At 41.4% G+C, this 18,681-nt stretch overlaps 1 protein-coding gene across 1 annotated transcript; it reads left to right on the top strand.

The window, feature by feature from the left end:
* Window positions 1-12,277: 12,277 nt before the first annotated feature.
* Window positions 12,278-17,288, top strand: CGCS363_v012786 (Bloom syndrome protein-like protein; the record flags this gene model as incomplete). Its single annotated transcript, XM_036644635.1, has 2 exons — window positions 12,278-17,205; window positions 17,282-17,288. The coding sequence occupies 2 exons, from the start codon at window positions 12,278-12,280 to the stop codon at window positions 17,286-17,288; spliced, it is 4,935 nt and encodes a 1,644-aa protein (XP_036490053.1).
* Between the last annotated feature and the right edge of the window lie 1,393 nt (window positions 17,289-18,681).

Below are 18,681 nucleotides of genomic sequence, written 5' to 3'. Positions count from 1 at the left end.
TGCAATGGGGTTGCCGAGCAAGAAGCGTGGAGCACTGAGCGCTCTTGCTTGTAGGTGCTTTTCTTTGGACTTGTGCGTGTTCAATCAATCTAACGTGAGTAGGAAATGACCCAATAAGGTCTGGGAGGGACATGACGAACTGTGCGGATATGCTCCATAAGCACTTTGATCGGCAGATTCTTCTTTCATATTCCGCAAAATGTCTTGCGAGCAGCAGGTACACTCGACAACGTCGCGTTTTTATTATCATCTTCATCAGTATAGGTGCGCCCAGTCTAGGATGGTCAACGAGGTATCAAGCTGGTGCCTTGATCCTCAGAACAGGCGAGGACTTTGAGGAGGTTGCTAGTCACAGCGGTTGATTTCCGCGCCGTCATATCGTCGTGCTACGGTGTCGTGACAAGCTCTTGCGGTCAACTCCCCATCATCTTCTCACATCTCGACGCCATTGGATTGAGGTACGGTGCATTTGCCTCCAATCTTTGACATGTGCATCAATTCATAAGATGTAAATCTGTTCGTGCTAGCCTATGAGGCGAAAGTCATGATGACAGATGCTGCGCTGGGCTCACCTGGCCGTTATTATCCTCTGGAATATGTAAAAGCTGTAGACCAGCAGTTGGTGTGGTAATAACGTCAGCAAACCACAGCTAGAGACACTGAGAGTTACCTTTTGTGACAGCTGGACAAAAGTATTGCTGTAGTATCGCGCAAAGGGGAGGCATTGTAGGAGACGCCCCTGTGACTGAGGCCTAAAAATCCATACTGAGAACGATGGAGGGTGGGACGGCCTACCTACTTGTGACCCACCTTTACCCCAAGAGGAAAACAATTCCGGATGCAACCATTGCTATCACGCTTCCCGGAATAAGGTGACGTGATTTACACTTTCATCTGCTCTAATGAGCAGTCTCGCAGCGGGTATCCATGTTGCAAACCTGAGTTCATACTTGTTTTCATTTTACTTGAGTGATACATATATCTAGACTGTAGCGTTTGGGTGATTCGATCGTGAAAGCATAATGCTGTCTGAAGTATTCGTCCCTAATAATTTCCATGCAAGCAGTATCAGATGGGTTTGAGGAAGAATTTAGTTAGGTGGCCATCATATTATACGTAGAACGTCTTCCCTTATTTCCCCTTAATATCAAGAAAAAGCAGACACCCTTAATTTATATAACTTCCCACATATATTATAAATACTCTTCGCTATACCTATACACTAGGCACTTTTCAGGTCAAGGATTCTGTTCATACGCACCATCATCAGTTACAAAAGCATCAAGAATCCGTTTTAGGAAGCTACAATAATATGGTTCTATTCCGCCTCTTATGTTTATAGTCTAAACTATTTTCCTAGGGAAGATAATCTCTTCTGATAGGTTTTTAGCCCTAACATACTAGCAACAACAGCTTCAAGTAGAAGCCGTTAAAATCCTCACTAAAAATTAAGTAGGTCCGTGCAGACAGGGAGTAGAAGCTATTATTTTCCAGTAGTAAAGAAGCTATTAAGATTTCCCGCAGTAAAATACACAAAAGTAGGATGCAATTAAAGCTTAAATAAAGGCAATTATAACGATCTAATTCTTAGTTTGATACTCAGCAAAGTAAGTCTAGAAATCAATAAATAGCATAGTTAATATTTTCATAATACAGTCCCAAACCCCATATTAACTAGCCAATCACATAACAGGGATATTAGCCAGGCCTAACATACTAGCAACAACAGCTTCAAGTAGAAGCTGTTAAAATCCTCACTAAAAATTAAGTAGGTCTATATAAACAGGAGGTAGAAGCTATTATTTTCTAATAGTAAAGAAGCTATTAAGATTTCCTACAGTAAAATATATAAAAATAGGATATAATTAAAGCTTAAATAAAAGCAATTATAATAATCTAGTTCTTAGTTTAATACTTAGCAAAATAAGTTTAGAAATTAATAAATAGCATAGTTAATATTTTCATAATATAGTCCTAAACCTCATATTAACTAGCTAATTATATAATAGGGATATTAGCTAAGCCTAAAAGCCTAACTAACTAATAGAATATAATTAGAGAGGAAAGTAAATTAAAGAGAAAATATATAGAATTAAAGGATAGAAAAGTAAGGTTATAAAGAGAAGAGAAGAAGAACTATTTAATAGTAATAAACCAAAATAAGCTATCTATATAAGTAAATATAAAGCTATTTATCTATAACATATAGTATTCTATTCTAATATATATATTATATTAATATATAGTAGTAGTAAATAAAATTATAGCATATCTATAGAACTACTATTAGTTAATCACTACTAAAGCTAGAGGAAAAATAGCTAAATTAGTTAGTAATATTCCTAGTATTATCTACAGCTAAGCTGATTTATAGTTATTCTAATACTTAAACCCTATAGTTAAGCTAATTACTAATATTATACTACCCCAGGTAGATAGTTTATATTACTATATATACTGTTATATTTACTACTATATATAAAATATATAGGAGCATTATTAAGTAGAGCATAAATAAGAGAATAATTAGTATAAGGGGGGTAATATTTATAAGAAAGCCACTATAGTTAGAGATTTATTATAGATAATAGAGGTGCTATACTAGCAGTTTTTCTTAATATAAGCTGTAAGCAGATAGTTTAAAATAGCCTAAAAACAGATAGCTAATAAGTCTTTATAAGGCGCTCTAAATAGAAGCCTAGCTTAATAAGCAGTAAACTGTATTTAAGATCTCTAGAAAATCTAAGCAGAATATATAAAGATAAGCTATAATAAGCTAATCTATATCACTAATAAAAAACTTAAGCCTAACCTATAGCTAGCCTATATAGAATAAGTAGTATACTTAAAAAGGCTTAATACTAGTATACTTTTTAACATAATAGCTCTTATTAATAAAGATAAAGTTATACTTCAGGCAATATAAGTAATAGTTAACTATATACTAAACTAAGCTTAAGTAATATCTGCTCTTAATATTATTAAGCTAGCTATACTATTTAAAGTATAGCATATAGAAGCGTATATCAAACTAAGGAGGCTATTTAATAACTATATAGAGGATAATATATAAGTAAGATATAAAGGTATATAGCTAAATCTATTATATATCTAATTCTATATATAAGAAATAGATAATAATAAGCAGCTGCTATATAAACTAACGCTATCATAAGGAGAAGTATAAGACTTATTTAAGCAGATAGTAGAAGCAGCTAGTATAAAGATAAGATATTAAACATAAGAGAAGCTAGAACATATAACACTTAATATACTTATTAGTATACTAAACTACTAGCTAAAAAGCAGAAACTATAGCAATACTCTTCTCAGCACTCTTATAGTAATAAGTATTACTAAAAATAGCAGCTAAATTTAAATCATAAACTACATAATAAAATACTTAGCTATTATTAAGATAGCATATATATTAGTAATCTATTAAGCTTATATTAAGCGCTATAATAAGGTTGCTAAGCTAAGAAAGTCTCTAAGTAATAATAAAGTAGAAGATATAGCATAGAGTTTATTCTAGCATATATAGGTGAAAATATAATAGTTCATAACACAAATAACAGGCAATAAAAATACAAAGCTAACACTAATAGACTAAATTCTTAAAACGCAGACGTACAAAATACATATTTAATATAATATAGCAGCAGCTAATATTATTAACTAAGTTAGCAATTATATATTATATAGGTAGGTATAGTTCATAATAAGGCAGCTATTAGACATACTATATAAGCTAGTCTAAAAGATATAAAAGCTGCTTATAAAGCTAATAATAATAGAGGATTTAGGTTTAGCAAATAGTCCTAAAAGCAATATTTAGTTATAACTACTAGCTATCCTATAATTATTAATTAAAAATAACTATAGTAAGATAAAGCCTAAATACTTATTTTTTACTAATAACTATAATAGCTAGGTTTCTACTAAAGATAAATAGCTATTTATACAGCTAGTATAATTACCTACTACTATAGAACGCTAAAGACTAAGTAGTAGTATAAATAATAGTTATAAAGTAATAGACTAACTATTCTAACTATCAGCTATATAAGAGTTTAGTAGGACATTTAAATAACTCTATAAGTAACTATAAATACTTCTATATATACTTAGCAGATAGCTAGCATAAGCAAGTAAGCTTATAGGTCTACAGATAGTTAATATAGTTAATAGAAGTATCTATAATATTATAATATATAATAAAATATTATACTTTATCATAGTATACTATAAAGGTTACTATATAACTAAGTAGGCAAAAGTAATCTATTAATATCTCCTAAAGGAGGTTAGCAAGCTTATTATATAGTATCTTTAGCTTATCTTACTATTCTAATAAGAGGTATAAAGCATTATATATAAAGCTAGCAGGTATAGCATATTTATATAGGCAGATAATATTATCTAATAGAGAGACTTAAAAGCTAACAGCATAGCAGTAAAATTAAAAAAGCAAAGTAGTAATAATATAGATATCAGGGATAGTAATAATCATAATATAAATAAAGATAAAGCTAGTAATAAGAGCATAAATATAGGCAACTAGATATAAAAAGAGGAGTAAACATAAATAATAGATAGAGCGCAGTAGATTATATAGCAGACCAGCATAAAACTACTAAGATACTAAGTTAATATAAGCATATAGCAGTATATTACTATTAGTATTACTAACTACTACTTAAATAAGTTATTCAGCTAGCTAAATAGAGATAACACTAATATAAAATTAAAAGAAGGAATAAATAAAGTTGAGAATAGCTTATAAGACTTATAGGTAGAGCATAGTATATAGATAGTAGGTATAATCTATACGTAAAAGCTTATGCAGTTTAACAGCAGTTTTATAATAAAGTAGTAATAGTTCCACTAAGTTAGCTATTAATAGCATAGGTTTCTAGGCTTCAGCACTAAGGATTTAAAGTTAAAATAAAGTTCCACAAGCTATAAAAAGAAAAAAATAGAGGTATATAAAAGGCTATAGTTTATAGCTAGGCTTTAATAATTTAAGAAGCTAAAGAAAATTAACTTAGAGAGCTAGCTGCAGTAAATAATAAGGGATAATTTAGCAATATTCTATAGAAACTAGAGAGAAGTAATGCTTACTATCACTAGTAAGTATACACTAATTATATAGGTAATAAGGATAAGTAGCAGTAAGAGTATCTTATTTATACTGCTAGTATTCTACTTACTAGATAGAGTAATAGTTATCATAACACTACTAATAGTACTACAGTTAGATCTATATAAGCAATATATTAAAATAGAGATTATATCCTATATATAGTAAAGCTATAAGAATAACTAAGTAGTATCTATTATCTTTATTACGCCTAAGTTAGCTATTATAAAGAGGTTTAAAGACTTTATTACATAGCTAAAAGAGAGGTAAGCATTAAACTATATCATTATAAATAAGTGTTATATTATACTTAAAAAATTATAAAGCTTTTAGCTGTAGCTTAGAGAGCTTAAAGAGGCAATCTACAAGTTTAGTATATAGATAATATACTTAATAGTAACACTTATACTAATAGATAAAGCAGTATTCTTCTATGCTATATAACTAAAAGCTAGCTATATAAAGATATTCTAAATAGTAATAATATATAAGAATATCTAATACTTTATTATTACAGTAAGCAAGAAGGCTAATATAGAGGGTATTAGTAGTATTAATAGCATAAAATAAGATAAAGATAACATAAAGCTAGCAAAACTTAATATAGTTAAAGCTAAAGTATACTAAGTAGCAGTCTAATAGGTAAATAAGCTTCTAGCTAGTAGCAAGTAAGATAAGGCTATTATATACACTATATTAATTAAGTAAGTAGAGCGTCTAAGGTTAACACTAAGGTACACCATACTCTTTAGTAATATTAACTTAACTAAGGGCAAAGCAGCCTAGCTTAAAGCATAGCGTCAAAATAATAAGGCTAAAGACGTTATAATTATAATAAACACACTAAGACTAAGTATTAACATCTTAGATATATAGCTTATAATTTACGCTAATATACTAATAAAACTCTAGTAATTCATATAGGAGAGCAGGTAGGTAAGTTGTAATAAGTAGCTAAACATATCAGTCGTTATATACTATAGTAGTAGTAGTAGCAGCAGCAGTCTATAATAAGAAGTAGCAATAAAAAAGTATCTCACTAATAATAAATATAAGTAGATTATTCTTAACTAAGTAATAAATAAGAGAAGTAACTACTCTAGTTATAAGGATAATAAAGAAGTCTATAATATCTACTATAAATACAGAAAAAAGCTAAAGCTAGGGTTTATTCTCAACTATATTAGTAAGGATAGCAAAGCAAGCTAAATAGAGTTTTTAAGGCTAAACAGGCATATAAAGCTAGACTAATAGAAGGTTAAGATAGAAAAGATAGGTAAGGCTAGCGAAATAGAAGTATTTCTCACACAGCTTCACTAGTAATATAAGAAGTACATATTATATTTTAAAGCAAAGGATAATAATAAGTATAAGTTTCCTAGGTACTTAAAGAAGGAGGAAATAGAATAGATATAAGTATAGCAAAATATAAGGACTATAGAGTAAGAGATCTTTAATAGGAGATATCTTAAATAGTTCTCTAGCTACTTTAACTATAAGCTTCTATAGGAGTTTTATAAGTAATAAGAAGGTGAGGCAGAAAATAATAAGTAGTTCTACTAAGTAGAGGGATAAGCATACTAACTAGGAAGCATACTAATTAAGGTGTTTACAGCTAGTATAGTAAGGCTTCTAGAGGTAATATAAAGCAGTATATTTAAAAAGCAGATAGCTACTAAAAGAGTATAAATTATAAAAGAAAAAAGAAATAGTTAAGATATTTTTTATATATAGCTAAGAGGGTGAATTTTATAAGGAGGAGTTAAGAGTAGCTGTTTATATAAAGTAACTTAGCTTTTAATATAGCAGATTAAAAAAGAGGATAAGAAGTAGCTATTTTAAGTAATAAAGGAGTCTATATATTTTAAGGTTACTTAAAGAGTTTATAATAGAGTTTAAGGTTAGAAAGAAAGTTTAAAGGTAGATAGATTATAAAATATAAAATAAGTTAAGAGTTAGTTCTAAATTATTAATATATATCTTAAAAAGAGAAGAGTAAGTATTAGGTATAAAGGAAGATAGTAATTTAAAGTTAGTTAAACTAAACTAAGAGATTATATATAGAGGATAGAGATATATTAACTATATTTTAATATTAAGGTTTAATATATATAGAAAGTAGAACTTAAACTAAATAGATATAAGTTAAGGTTTAGAAATAAATATAAAAGTTTGAATAATAAAGAAAGTAAGTAGAGTTATATAAAGGAAATTAAATATAGAGAAGAATTATAAAGCAATAATATATTTATATTATATATATCAGACGTTAAAGTTATATAAAGTTTAATAGAAGTTAAATATTTAAGAGTTAAGTAAACTAAAATAAGAAAATTTAAACTGAGAATATAGTACTATAATATAGTATAATATATTTAGATAAATAAACTAAATAGAACTAGTATAATAGTAAGGGTTAACAAAAAGATAATAGATAAAAACTATAATATATAAATAGTAATAATTATTAAATATAAATATATTTAGAGTTAGCTATATATTATAAAAAGAGGTTAGAGATATAGTGCTTTAGTAAAGTAAGATCTATGCTAAAAAGAAACAGTATAATAAACTTATAGTTAGGGTTAAAACTAAGTTATAAAAAAAAGAAAAAGTTATAGTCATTTTTAGAAGAAGAAAAAGGGGATAGAGGAAAAAAAAAGAAAAGTTAGGGTTATATAGAATAAGGTTAAAGAGTTAAAGTAAAAAGAAAAAAAGGTTAGGGTTATTTAGAATAAGGTTAAGTTAAAATTAAGGTAAGCAAAATAAAAAAGTTAAAGTTATTTTAAACAGAGAGGAAAAAACTAATACTAAGGTAAGTAGAAAAAATAAATAGAAAACAGAATAAGAAGTAAATACAAAGTGAGATAGAAACTATAAAGTAAATAATTATAGAGGGTATAAAGTAGAATTAAGTAGTAGTATTAAAAGAAAGATAGATAAGTATGCATAAAGTTTAAATATATAGTAAAACTATAATAAAAACTAAAATATACTTAAAATAAGAAAAGATAACAAAAGATAATAATATTAAAATATAATAAAAACTATATTATTACTAGAAGTAAATAAATATTATAAAAGAGGTTTTAAGTTTAATAATATAGAAAAAGGTAGATTTAGAGGAAGAGAGAGTTAAAGTTAATAAAGAATACTATATTAAAGTTATTTTTTAGAATAAGAGTGCAAGATAATATATAATAAAGAAAGGTTTATTATTATAAAAGATATAGATAAGAAGTTTATAAGAAAGTACATAAAAATATAACTAAAATAAGAGTTCAAACTAATATAGATAGATAATTAGAACTATTAAGAAGAACTAAATTTAAAAGCTTTAAGTTAAAATAAAAATATAAGAAAGTAAGTCTAAGTATAAGGAACTAATTAAAAATATAGAGAGTAGTATAAGTAACCTATTTAATATATAAAGAAAAGTATAAGTAACCAGTTAAAAATATAAAGAAGAGTGTAAGCAACCTATTAAATATATGAAGATAAGTATAAGTAACCCATCCAAAATATAAAGGAAAATATAGACAACCTATCTAAAATATAAAGGAGAATATAGACAACCTATTAAATATATAAAGATAAGTATAAATAACCTATCCAAAATATAAAGAAAAATATAGATAACCTATCTAAAATATAAAGAAGAGTATAGATAACCCATTAAATATATAAAGATAAGTATAGGTAACCTATCTAAAATATAAAGGAAAATATAGATAACCTATTAAAAATATAAAGGAGAATATAGACAACCTATTAAATATATAAAGATAAGTATATATAACCCATCCAAAATATAAAGGAAAATATAGACAACCTATCTAAAATATAAAGAAGAGTGTAAATAACCCATCCAAAATATAAAAAAAAATATAGATAACCTATCCAAAATATAAAGACAAGTATAGACAACCTATCCAAAATATAAAGAAGAGTATAAGCAACCTATTAAATATATAAAAATAAGTATAGATAACTAGTCAAAAATATAAAGAAAAGTATAAGCAACCCATTAAATATATAAAGATAAATATAAATAACCTATCCAAAATATAAAAAAAAATATAAATAACCTATCTAAAATATAAAAGAGAATATAGATAACCTATTAAAAATATAAAAAAGAATATAGATAACCTATTAAATATATAAAGATAAGTATAAATAACCTATCTAAAATATAAAAGAAAATATAGATAACCTATCTAAAATATAAAGAAGAGTATAGATAACCTATTAAAAATATAAAGATAAGTATAAATAACTAGTTAAAAATATAAAAAAGAGTGTAGATAACTTATCTAAAATATAAAGAAGAGTGTGGATAACCTATCTAAAATATAAAGAAGAGTGTAGATAACCCATTAAAAATGTGAAGAAGAGTGTGGGCAACCTAACATACTGGCAACGACGGCTTCAAGTAGAAGCCGTTGAAATCCTCACCAAAAAATAAGTGGGTCCGTGCAGACAGGGGGTAGAAGCCGTTGTTTTCCAGTAGTGAAGAAGCCGTTGAGATTTCCCGCAGTAAAATACACAAAAGTAGGATGCAATGAAAGCTTGAATGAAGGCAATTATAACCATCTAGTTCTCAGTTCGATAATCAGCAAGGTGAGTCTAGAAATCGATGAATAGCGTAGTTGATGTTTTCGTGATGCGGTCCCAAACCCCACATTAACTAGCCAATCACATAACAGGGATATCAGCCAGGCCAGAAAGCCCGACCGACTGATGGAACGCAGTCAGGGAGGAAAGTAGATCAAGGAGAAAGTATACGGAATTAAGGGGCAGGAAGGTAAGGTTATAAAGAGAGGACAGGAGGAATCATTTAATAGTAGTAGACCAAAGCAAGCCATCCGTATAGGTAAACATGGAGCCATTCGTCCACAACGCGCAGTATTCCATTCTGATATGCACATCATGTCAGTATGCAGTAGTAGCGAACGAAGTCACAGCACATCTGCGGAACCACCATCGGTCAATCACCGCCAAGGCCAGGGGAAAAGTGGCTAAATCGGTCAGCAACATTCCCAGCATCATCCGCAGCCAGGCCGATTTGCAGTCGTTCCAATACCCAGACCCCACGGTTGAGCCAATTGCTGATATTGCACCACCCCGGGCGGACGGTTTACGTTGCCACGCGTGCCGTTATATTTGCCGCCGCGTGCGAAATATGCAGGAGCATTGTCGGGTAGAACACAGATGGGAGAATGATTGGCACAAGGGGGGTGATGTTCGCAAGAAAGCCACCGCAGTCAGGGATTTGCCGTGGACGACAGGGGTGCCGTGCCAGCGGTTTTTCTTAACACGGGCCGCGAGCGGATGGTTCGAGGTGGCCCAGGGACAGATAGCCGACGAGTCTCTGCAAGGCGCTCCGAGTAGAAGCCCGGCTCAACAGGCGGTGGACCGCGTTCGAGATCTCCGGAAAGTCCAAGCAGAACGTGTGAAGACGAGTCACGATGAGCTAACATACTGGCAACGACGGCTTCAAGTAGAAGCCGTTGAAATCCTCACCAAAAAATAAGTGGGTCCGTGCAGACAGGGGGTAGAAGCCGTTGTTTTCCAGTAGTGAAGAAGCCGTTGAGATTTCCCGCAGTAAAATACACAAAAGTAGGATGCAATGAAAGCTTGAATGAAGGCAATTATAACCATCTAGTTCTCAGTTCGATAATCAGCAAGGTGAGTCTAGAAATCGATGAATAGCGTAGTTGATGTTTTCGTGATGCGGTCCCAAACCCCACATTAACTAGCCAATCACATAACAGGGATATCAGCCAGGCCAGAAAGCCCGACCGACTGATGGAACGCAGTCAGGGAGGAAAGTAGATCAAGGAGAAAGTATACGGAATTAAGGGGCAGGAAGGTAAGGTTATAAAGAGAGGACAGGAGGAATCATTTAATAGTAGTAGACCAAAGCAAGCCATCCGTATAGGTAAACATGGAGCCATTCGTCCACAACGCGCAGTATTCCATTCTGATATGCACATCATGTCAGTATGCAGTAGTAGCGAACGAAGTCACAGCACATCTGCGGAACCACCATCGGTCAATCACCGCCAAGGCCAGGGGAAAAGTGGCTAAATCGGTCAGCAACATTCCCAGCATCATCCGCAGCCAGGCCGATTTGCAGTCGTTCCAATACCCAGACCCCACGGTTGAGCCAATTGCTGATATTGCACCACCCCGGGCGGACGGTTTACGTTGCCACGCGTGCCGTTATATTTGCCGCCGCGTGCGAAATATGCAGGAGCATTGTCGGGTAGAACACAGATGGGAGAATGATTGGCACAAGGGGGGTGATGTTCGCAAGAAAGCCACCGCAGTCAGGGATTTGCCGTGGACGACAGGGGTGCCGTGCCAGCGGTTTTTCTTAACACGGGCCGCGAGCGGATGGTTCGAGGTGGCCCAGGGACAGATAGCCGACGAGTCTCTGCAAGGCGCTCCGAGTAGAAGCCCGGCTCAACAGGCGGTGGACCGCGTTCGAGATCTCCGGAAAGTCCAAGCAGAACGTGTGAAGACGAGTCACGATGAGCTGATCCGCGTCGCCAACGAAAGACTCGAGCCCAGCCCGTGGCTGGCCCGTGTAGGATGGGCGGTGCACTTAAAAGGGCTCAGTGCCAGCGCACTCTAACATCACGTCCACGATGGCTAACATCACGTCCACGATGGCTGACGTCGGAAGCCATTGAACGCCCCACCATGGAATTAGGTGGGTCCGTTGAGACAAGGGCGGAAACCGTTGTTCACAGCAAGGTGGAAGCCGTTGAGATTTTCCGTAGTAAAATAGGTAAAAGTAGCATGCAATTAAAGCCACAATCGGTATAATTATAGGAACCCAGTTCTCAGTGTTTTATTCCGTGATATGAGTCCAGAAATAGGTGAATAGGGTAGTAGATGTTTTTGTGATGTCGTCCGAATCCCCGCATTAACCAGCCAATTATATAACAGGACCATCAGCCAGGCCAGAAAGCCCGACCGAGCGATGGAACGTAGGCAGGGAGGAAAGTAGATCAAGGAGAAAGTATATGGAATTAAGGGGCAGGAAGGTGAGTTTATAAAGAGAGGACAGGAGGAACCAGTCATAAACAGTAGATAGAAGAAAGTAACCAATACATGCCAAAGATGGAGCCATTCGTCCACAACACGCAGTATTCCATTTTGATATGCACATTATGTCAGTACGCCGTATTAGCCAACGAAGCCACGGCGCATTTGCGGAATAACCATCGGTCAATCCCCACCGAGGCCAGGAGCAAGGTCGCCGGATTAGTCGGCGATATTCCCGGCATCATCCGCAGCCAGGCCGATTTGCAGTCGTTTCAATACCCAGACCCCACGGTCGAGCCAGTTGCCCATATCGCACCGCCCCGGGCGGACGGTTTGCGTTGCCACGCATGCCGTTATGTGTGCCGCCGCGTGCGAAACATGCAGGAGCATTGCCGGGCAGAACACCGGTGGGCGAATGATTGGCAGAAGGGGGGCAATGTGCGCAAGAAAGCCACGGCAGTCAGAGATTTGCCGTGGACAACAGGCGTGCCATGCCAGCGTTTTTTTTTAACACGGGCCGCAAGCGGATGGTTCGAGGTCGGGCGGGGGTTAGGGGTGGCCGTTCAAAGCGAGCCATCGGGGCCGGGGACGGACGACACGGCGTGGTTCGTCACGTTGCACGAGAACCAAGAGAAGCGGTTCGAGGCCGACGCGCGCGAGGAGGTCAGTACAGTGGACGAAAAGTTGGAGCCGAACGGGTGGTTGTACCGCGTCGGGTGGACGAGGGATTTGGAAGGGTTGAACAAGACGCAGTTACAGGAGGCCACGCGACCAATTGAGGATGGCGAGGAGACGTTAGAGGCCATATGGGCCGTGTTCAACAGCGTCGCCGACAAGGCATGCGCAACAGCAGCACCGCACAAGGTCGGGCACGACGTGTTGTTCGAGGCGGAGCGGAAGGAGATCGGCCAGAAGCCGGTGCGGCCATTCGACAACCGCATGGAGGACGACACGTGGCAGCGGTACAAGGAGGTTTGGCGTAAGATGGTGAGCATATGGTTCCGCATGGACGAGTGGCCGGAGCGCGAGCGGCCGCCGTATCGGTTCACCATGCGTCAGGGGTCGTTGTGGGATGCGTTCACCAGCCGTGTCGAGGCGGATGTCGGCAGCAGGCAGGCCGCGCAGGCGGAGGAGGTCGAGAGGATGTGTTTGGACGCCATCATCGCCATCATCGAGGACCCGTACAAGCAGAGCCAAAAGGAGAGCGCGATGATCGGCGCGTTGGCGGTGTTGGGCATCCGCGAGGACGGCGGGTGGCACCAGGCGACGGAGTACACGACGAATTATTCAGCCGTGATCAAGGTGGCCAAGATGTTCGTCGTGTACCAGGCGTGGTTGGAGCGGAAGGACGAGGTGGTGGCGTTGACGGCGACCAAAGGGGCCGAGGCGGCGTACGAAGAGGCCAGCAGCGTGTTCCATTTGGTGCGCGACAAGGTGCGGCGGTTCATGACGCGGATGCCCGGGCGGCCGGACGACGAGCCCAGGGCGATGAATTGGATTTACGACGCGCGCACGTACGGGATGCATATCCGGTTTAACACGGTGGCGCCGGGGATGGTGGATTGGAGCGGCGACCGGATATCGTTCCGGCGGGTGCGGGTGCGGGTGTGCGAGTTGGCCGAGATGTTCCACGGGGTAGCGCAGGAGGCGCGGACGTTGTTGGCGCAGTTGGCGGTGGTGGACGGGGATGGGGATAGGGATAATGATCCCGACAGGGACGGGCACGGCGATGGGTACGGAGGCCGATCAGCGTTAGCAGCAGCGTTGCCCGCCATCAGGTGGGACAGCATGCACGACGACCACAGCCAGGACCGGCCGGGGTATTCGTTTTTACACGACGACCGCAACGAGGCGTGGGTGGGCAAGGGGAAGGGGTGGATCGCACGGCGCATCGCAGAGTCGGAGGCACGGCGGCGGGCGTGGTTAGACCCAACGCGAGGGGCGGCGGCGGCGGCAGTGGCAGCAGCAGCAGCAGCAGCAGCAGGACAGGCGGAGGAGGTCACGTCCAACCGCAGCGATAGCCACCACCCATACCGCGAGAGGACGGTGCAGGCATACAGACAGGCGTTGGAATCGTTCCGGGAGCGGTTGTGGATGTTGATGCACATGGTGGCAGGGCAGCCGGCGCGGGCGCCCGAGTTAGCAGGCATCAGACACAGCAACACGGCCAACGGCGGGGTCAGGAACGTGTTCGCACACGACGGCATGATATGTTTCGTCACGTCGTACCACAAGAATTACCGCCAGACGGGGACGGCCAAGGTGATACACCGGTATTTGCCGCGCGAGGTCGGCGAGTTGTTGGTGTGGTATTTATGGTTAGTGTTGCCGTTTTGGCAGCAGGTAGGAGGCATCATCCATCAGACGGACCGGAAGAGCGCATTTTTATGGGCGGACGACGTGGTTGTAAGGGGCAGGGCGGCGGGCGAGGCGAGCCGTGATAACACCAGGGGCGACGAGCGCCGCAATAACACCAAGGACAACGACGCCCGTGACAACACCGAGGACGACGACGCCCGTGACAACACCATCACAGACGAGAGCGCCAACGCCACCCCCGGCCGGGCGCCGTGGACGGACGAACGGTTGTGGACGTCAGACAAGGCAAGGCGGATCATGCAGCAGCACAGCGAGCGGTTGGTCGGCAGCAAGATCAACATCAGCGGGTGGCGGCACATGGCCGTCGCCATCGCCAACCGGTATTTGAACGAGGCGTTCGGACGGGCAGACGACAAAAACAACGACAACGACGACAACGACGACGACATAGGCGTCGAGGACAGCGCATTGGATTTGCAGGCCGGGCACGGCACGCACGTGGCGGGGATGATATACGGGCGGTTGTACCAGGAGGCACCGTTCGGCACGGCGGCGTTGCGGGACAGGTTCCGGGCCGTCAGCCGGCAGTGGCACCGGTTGTTGGGGTTCGGGGCGGAGGACCGGGGCGGCGGGGCACCCACCAAGCGGCGGCGGACGGCGACGACGGCGGCGGACGAGGAGTTCGAAGGGCAGCGGCGGCGGCGGTTCACGCGGTTGCAGTTAGCCAACGCCGGCGGGCAGTTGCGGCAGATGATGGGGGACCCGCGGGCGGCGTTCCGCGGCCAGCAGGAGCGGGTCATCCGGTCGATCATGCGCGGGGACGACCCGATCGTGCAGGTGACGGGCACGGGCGGCGGCAAGAGTTTGTCGTTCATGTTGCCGGCGTATTGCGCACCGGACGGGGTGACGATCGTCGTGACGCCGTTGGTGGCGTTGCGCACCGACATGGACGCGCGGTGTTCGAGGTCGGGGTTGGCGTCGACAACGTGGCGCGGCGGCGGGCGGGCCAACACGGCCGCAGCAACGGTGGTGTTCGTGACGCCCGAGTCGGCCGTCACGCAGGGATTCCGGGATTTCGTCGGGCGGTTGCAGCGGCGGCAGCAGTTGGACCGGGTGGTGTTGGACGAGTGCCACGTCGTGTTGGATGGGTCGAGGGGGTTCCGGCCGGCGTTGCGGGCGTTGGGGCGGACGGTGCAGGAGTTCGGGGCGCAGTTGGTGTGTTTGACGGCGACGTTGCCGCCGGCGGAGGAGCGGGAGTTTTTCGCCGTGACGGGGATCCGGCAGGAGCGGGTGCGGGTGTTCCGCGAGGCGACGACGCGGAGGAATATCGAGTATGGGGTTGTTGTCGTTGCGTTAGGGTCAGGGGGTGGGGGTCGTGGTCGTGGTCGTGGTGCGGCAAGCCACAGGCGCCGGGCAGAGTCAGGGTTAGGGTTAGGGTCAGGTCGGGAGGGTGAGGACGGCGAGTTGAGCGCCGTCGAGGAGCGCGGTTGCCAGGAGGTCAGGGATTGGTTGCGGCAGCAGCCACGCGGCAAGGCGGTGGTGTACAGCAGCACGATCGAGGGCGTCGAGCGGATGGCCGAGGCGTTGGGGTGCGCAGCGTTCCACAGCAGCATCGGCAGCACGGAGGACAAGGCGTCGAGGTTGGAGGCGTGGAGGATGGGCGACGGCGCCGATGGGGGCGTCATCGTGGCGACGAACGCGTTGGGGTTAGGCATCGACGTGCCGGACGTGCGGTTGGTGGTCCACGCGGGCATGCCGCGGCGGTTGCGGGATTTCGTCCAGGAGAGCGGGCGTGCCGGGCGAGACGGCCAGCCAAGCCGGTCGGTTGTTATATGCAGTAGGGCAGCCGTGGAGGAGAAGGAGAAGGAGAAGCAGAAGGAGAAGGAGGCAGGGGAGGCAGAGAAAGATGGGAGGGCAGCCGGAGGGGGATGGGAGGTGTCAACAAGGACATACATCAGGGGAGAGGTATGCCGGCGGATTGTGTTAGACGAGGTCATGGACGGGCGGGTGGACCGTCCAGGGTGCGAGGAGGGCGAAGAGGCATGCGACATATGCCGGCAGAGGGCGTCGGAGGTGATGTGGGTAGACGACGGGGATGGAGATATGGATAGGGACAAGGACGGGGATAGAGAGGGACATGGAGCCAGAGAAGACGAAGAGATCAGGGCCGCGTTCGAGACCAGTCAGCAAGCCAGGCAGTTCCGCCAGTGGCAGGCCAGGGCAGAGCGTTCAGGGTTAGGGGAGGAGGGGGAGACGTTCAAGCAGCAGTTGGCGCGGTGGGCGGGACGGTGCACGTATTGCGGGATACGCCGGAGAGAGAGCGACGGGCACACGTTAGACGATTGCCCAGGCCGCGGGGAGCAGGCGTGGGGGTGGACGGCGCAGTACAGGAGGCAGATGGAAGAGGCCATGTTCGACGGACGGATGATGGAGAATTTCAGCAGTTGTTTCCATTGCGGATTGCCGCAGGGTTGGTGTCGGCGATGGGAGCCGTTGGGCGAGGACGGCGGGCGGTTCACGGAGGTCGAGGGCGGTTCATGCCAGTACCAAGGGTTGATGGTTACGATGTTCGCCGTCGCAACGATCGGTGTGGGGTCGAGGGTGTACGAGGAGACGGTGAGGGCGATGCGCAGAGCGGACGGGTTAGAGGAGTGGGCGTCGAGCGAGAAGGAGGTATATAAGTGGTTAGGGCAGATGATCCAATGGGGAGGGGTGCAGTCAAGCAAGTTGTGCCGGTTGACAAGCCAGTTGTGGCAGAAGGCAGTAGAGGGCGTAGCAGAGGGGTGATCAGGCAGGGCAAGGCGGGGCGAGTAGGGGCCGTACATAGGAGTACGACAGTTTAGGGTAGGGAGTAGGGAAGTATAGTAGTAAAGGATAATAGAAAACAGAGCATCAGATGTTTTTTCACACAGAAAGATTTAATAGCACAAGAGAGCAGGAGGTGGAAGATGACAAAGAGTAACAGAGGGGATGAATCATGAGCAAGGAGCAAGAAGGGGGGAATACAAGGAGCAGCAAAAGGTATAGGCAACAGTGGAAGGATGGAAAGAGCAGAGAAAGGGGCCGGAGAGAAGGGAAAAAAAAGAAGTAAAAAGGGGATGTAAGAGCGTGAATATAATACAGATGTAGTGTTAAAGATTTCAGGGCCAGTTTTAGGGTTAGATAGCATAGCAGAACAAAAGGGCAGAACAGTAAGAGGTTCGTTAACAAAGGCGAATTAGTAAGAGTATAGGAGTTATAATAAAGCAGATTCGGGGGCAAGCAGAGGGAAAGAGAATAGTATTAAGATAATAGGAAAGAGTAAAAGATTTGTTATAGAAAGAGAGCAGAGTACACCGAGAAAAATTACAGCCAAAAAGGGGTAGCAAGGTCAGCAAGAGAGGGGGAATTAAAGAATCACATACCAAAGATAGCAGATTTATACAGTAGACAGTAGTTAAAGATAAAGGGAGGTAGAAAGAAAGTAGACAGAGAGAAATAGAAATACAAACAGATAGAAGACCAAGGGGGGAAAAGTAAAAAAACGGATTTCAGTAAAAGAGAGGGAGGGAGATTCATTTAGCAGCCCATAGAGGTAGAGTATAGGGGAGCCAGGGTTAGTACACAGTAAAGGTCAGAGATAGGTTAAAGAGAAGGATTAAGGTCAGAGTAGGAATCAAAGTCAGGAATACAGCAAACAGAAGGGTCAAGAATAGGGCAGAAATAGAAGTCAGCAATAAAGCAAAGTTCAGGAGGGATAGAGTTAAGAAACAGATAATAGAGGGGACATACAATTAGCAAGCAACAAGAAAGGGGGGATCCAAGGAGCAGAGGAAAGTAGAGGCAAGAAGGGTAAAGTATAGAGAGGAGAGAAGGGATAGGGAAGACGGGAGGAATATAAAGAGCAGAGAAAGAGACAAAAGTAAAGAGGGCAAGGAGAGGAGCGAAAAGGGAACATAGGAATATAAGCATAATATAGACAGATACAGAGTTGAAGATAACAGGACCAGTTTTAGATTAGATAGCATAGTAGCATAGTATAACAAAAGGGCCGAGTAGTAAGGTGTTCGTCCGTAGAGGCGAGTTCGTAAGAGTATAGGAGTCGTTATAAAGAAGATTAGAGAGTAAATAGAGAGAGAGAGATAAGGGAGTAAGATAGTAAAAAAAGAGTTATAAGTTAT

This window comes from Colletotrichum siamense (genome assembly GCF_013390195.1).
Source record: "Colletotrichum siamense strain Cg363 chromosome Unknown KSG_Cg363_contig09, whole genome shotgun sequence".
Taxonomy (NCBI): domain Eukaryota; kingdom Fungi; phylum Ascomycota; class Sordariomycetes; order Glomerellales; family Glomerellaceae; genus Colletotrichum; species Colletotrichum siamense.
Note: the sequence above shows the minus strand (reverse complement) of the source record. Positions and strands in the feature narration are given on the sequence as shown.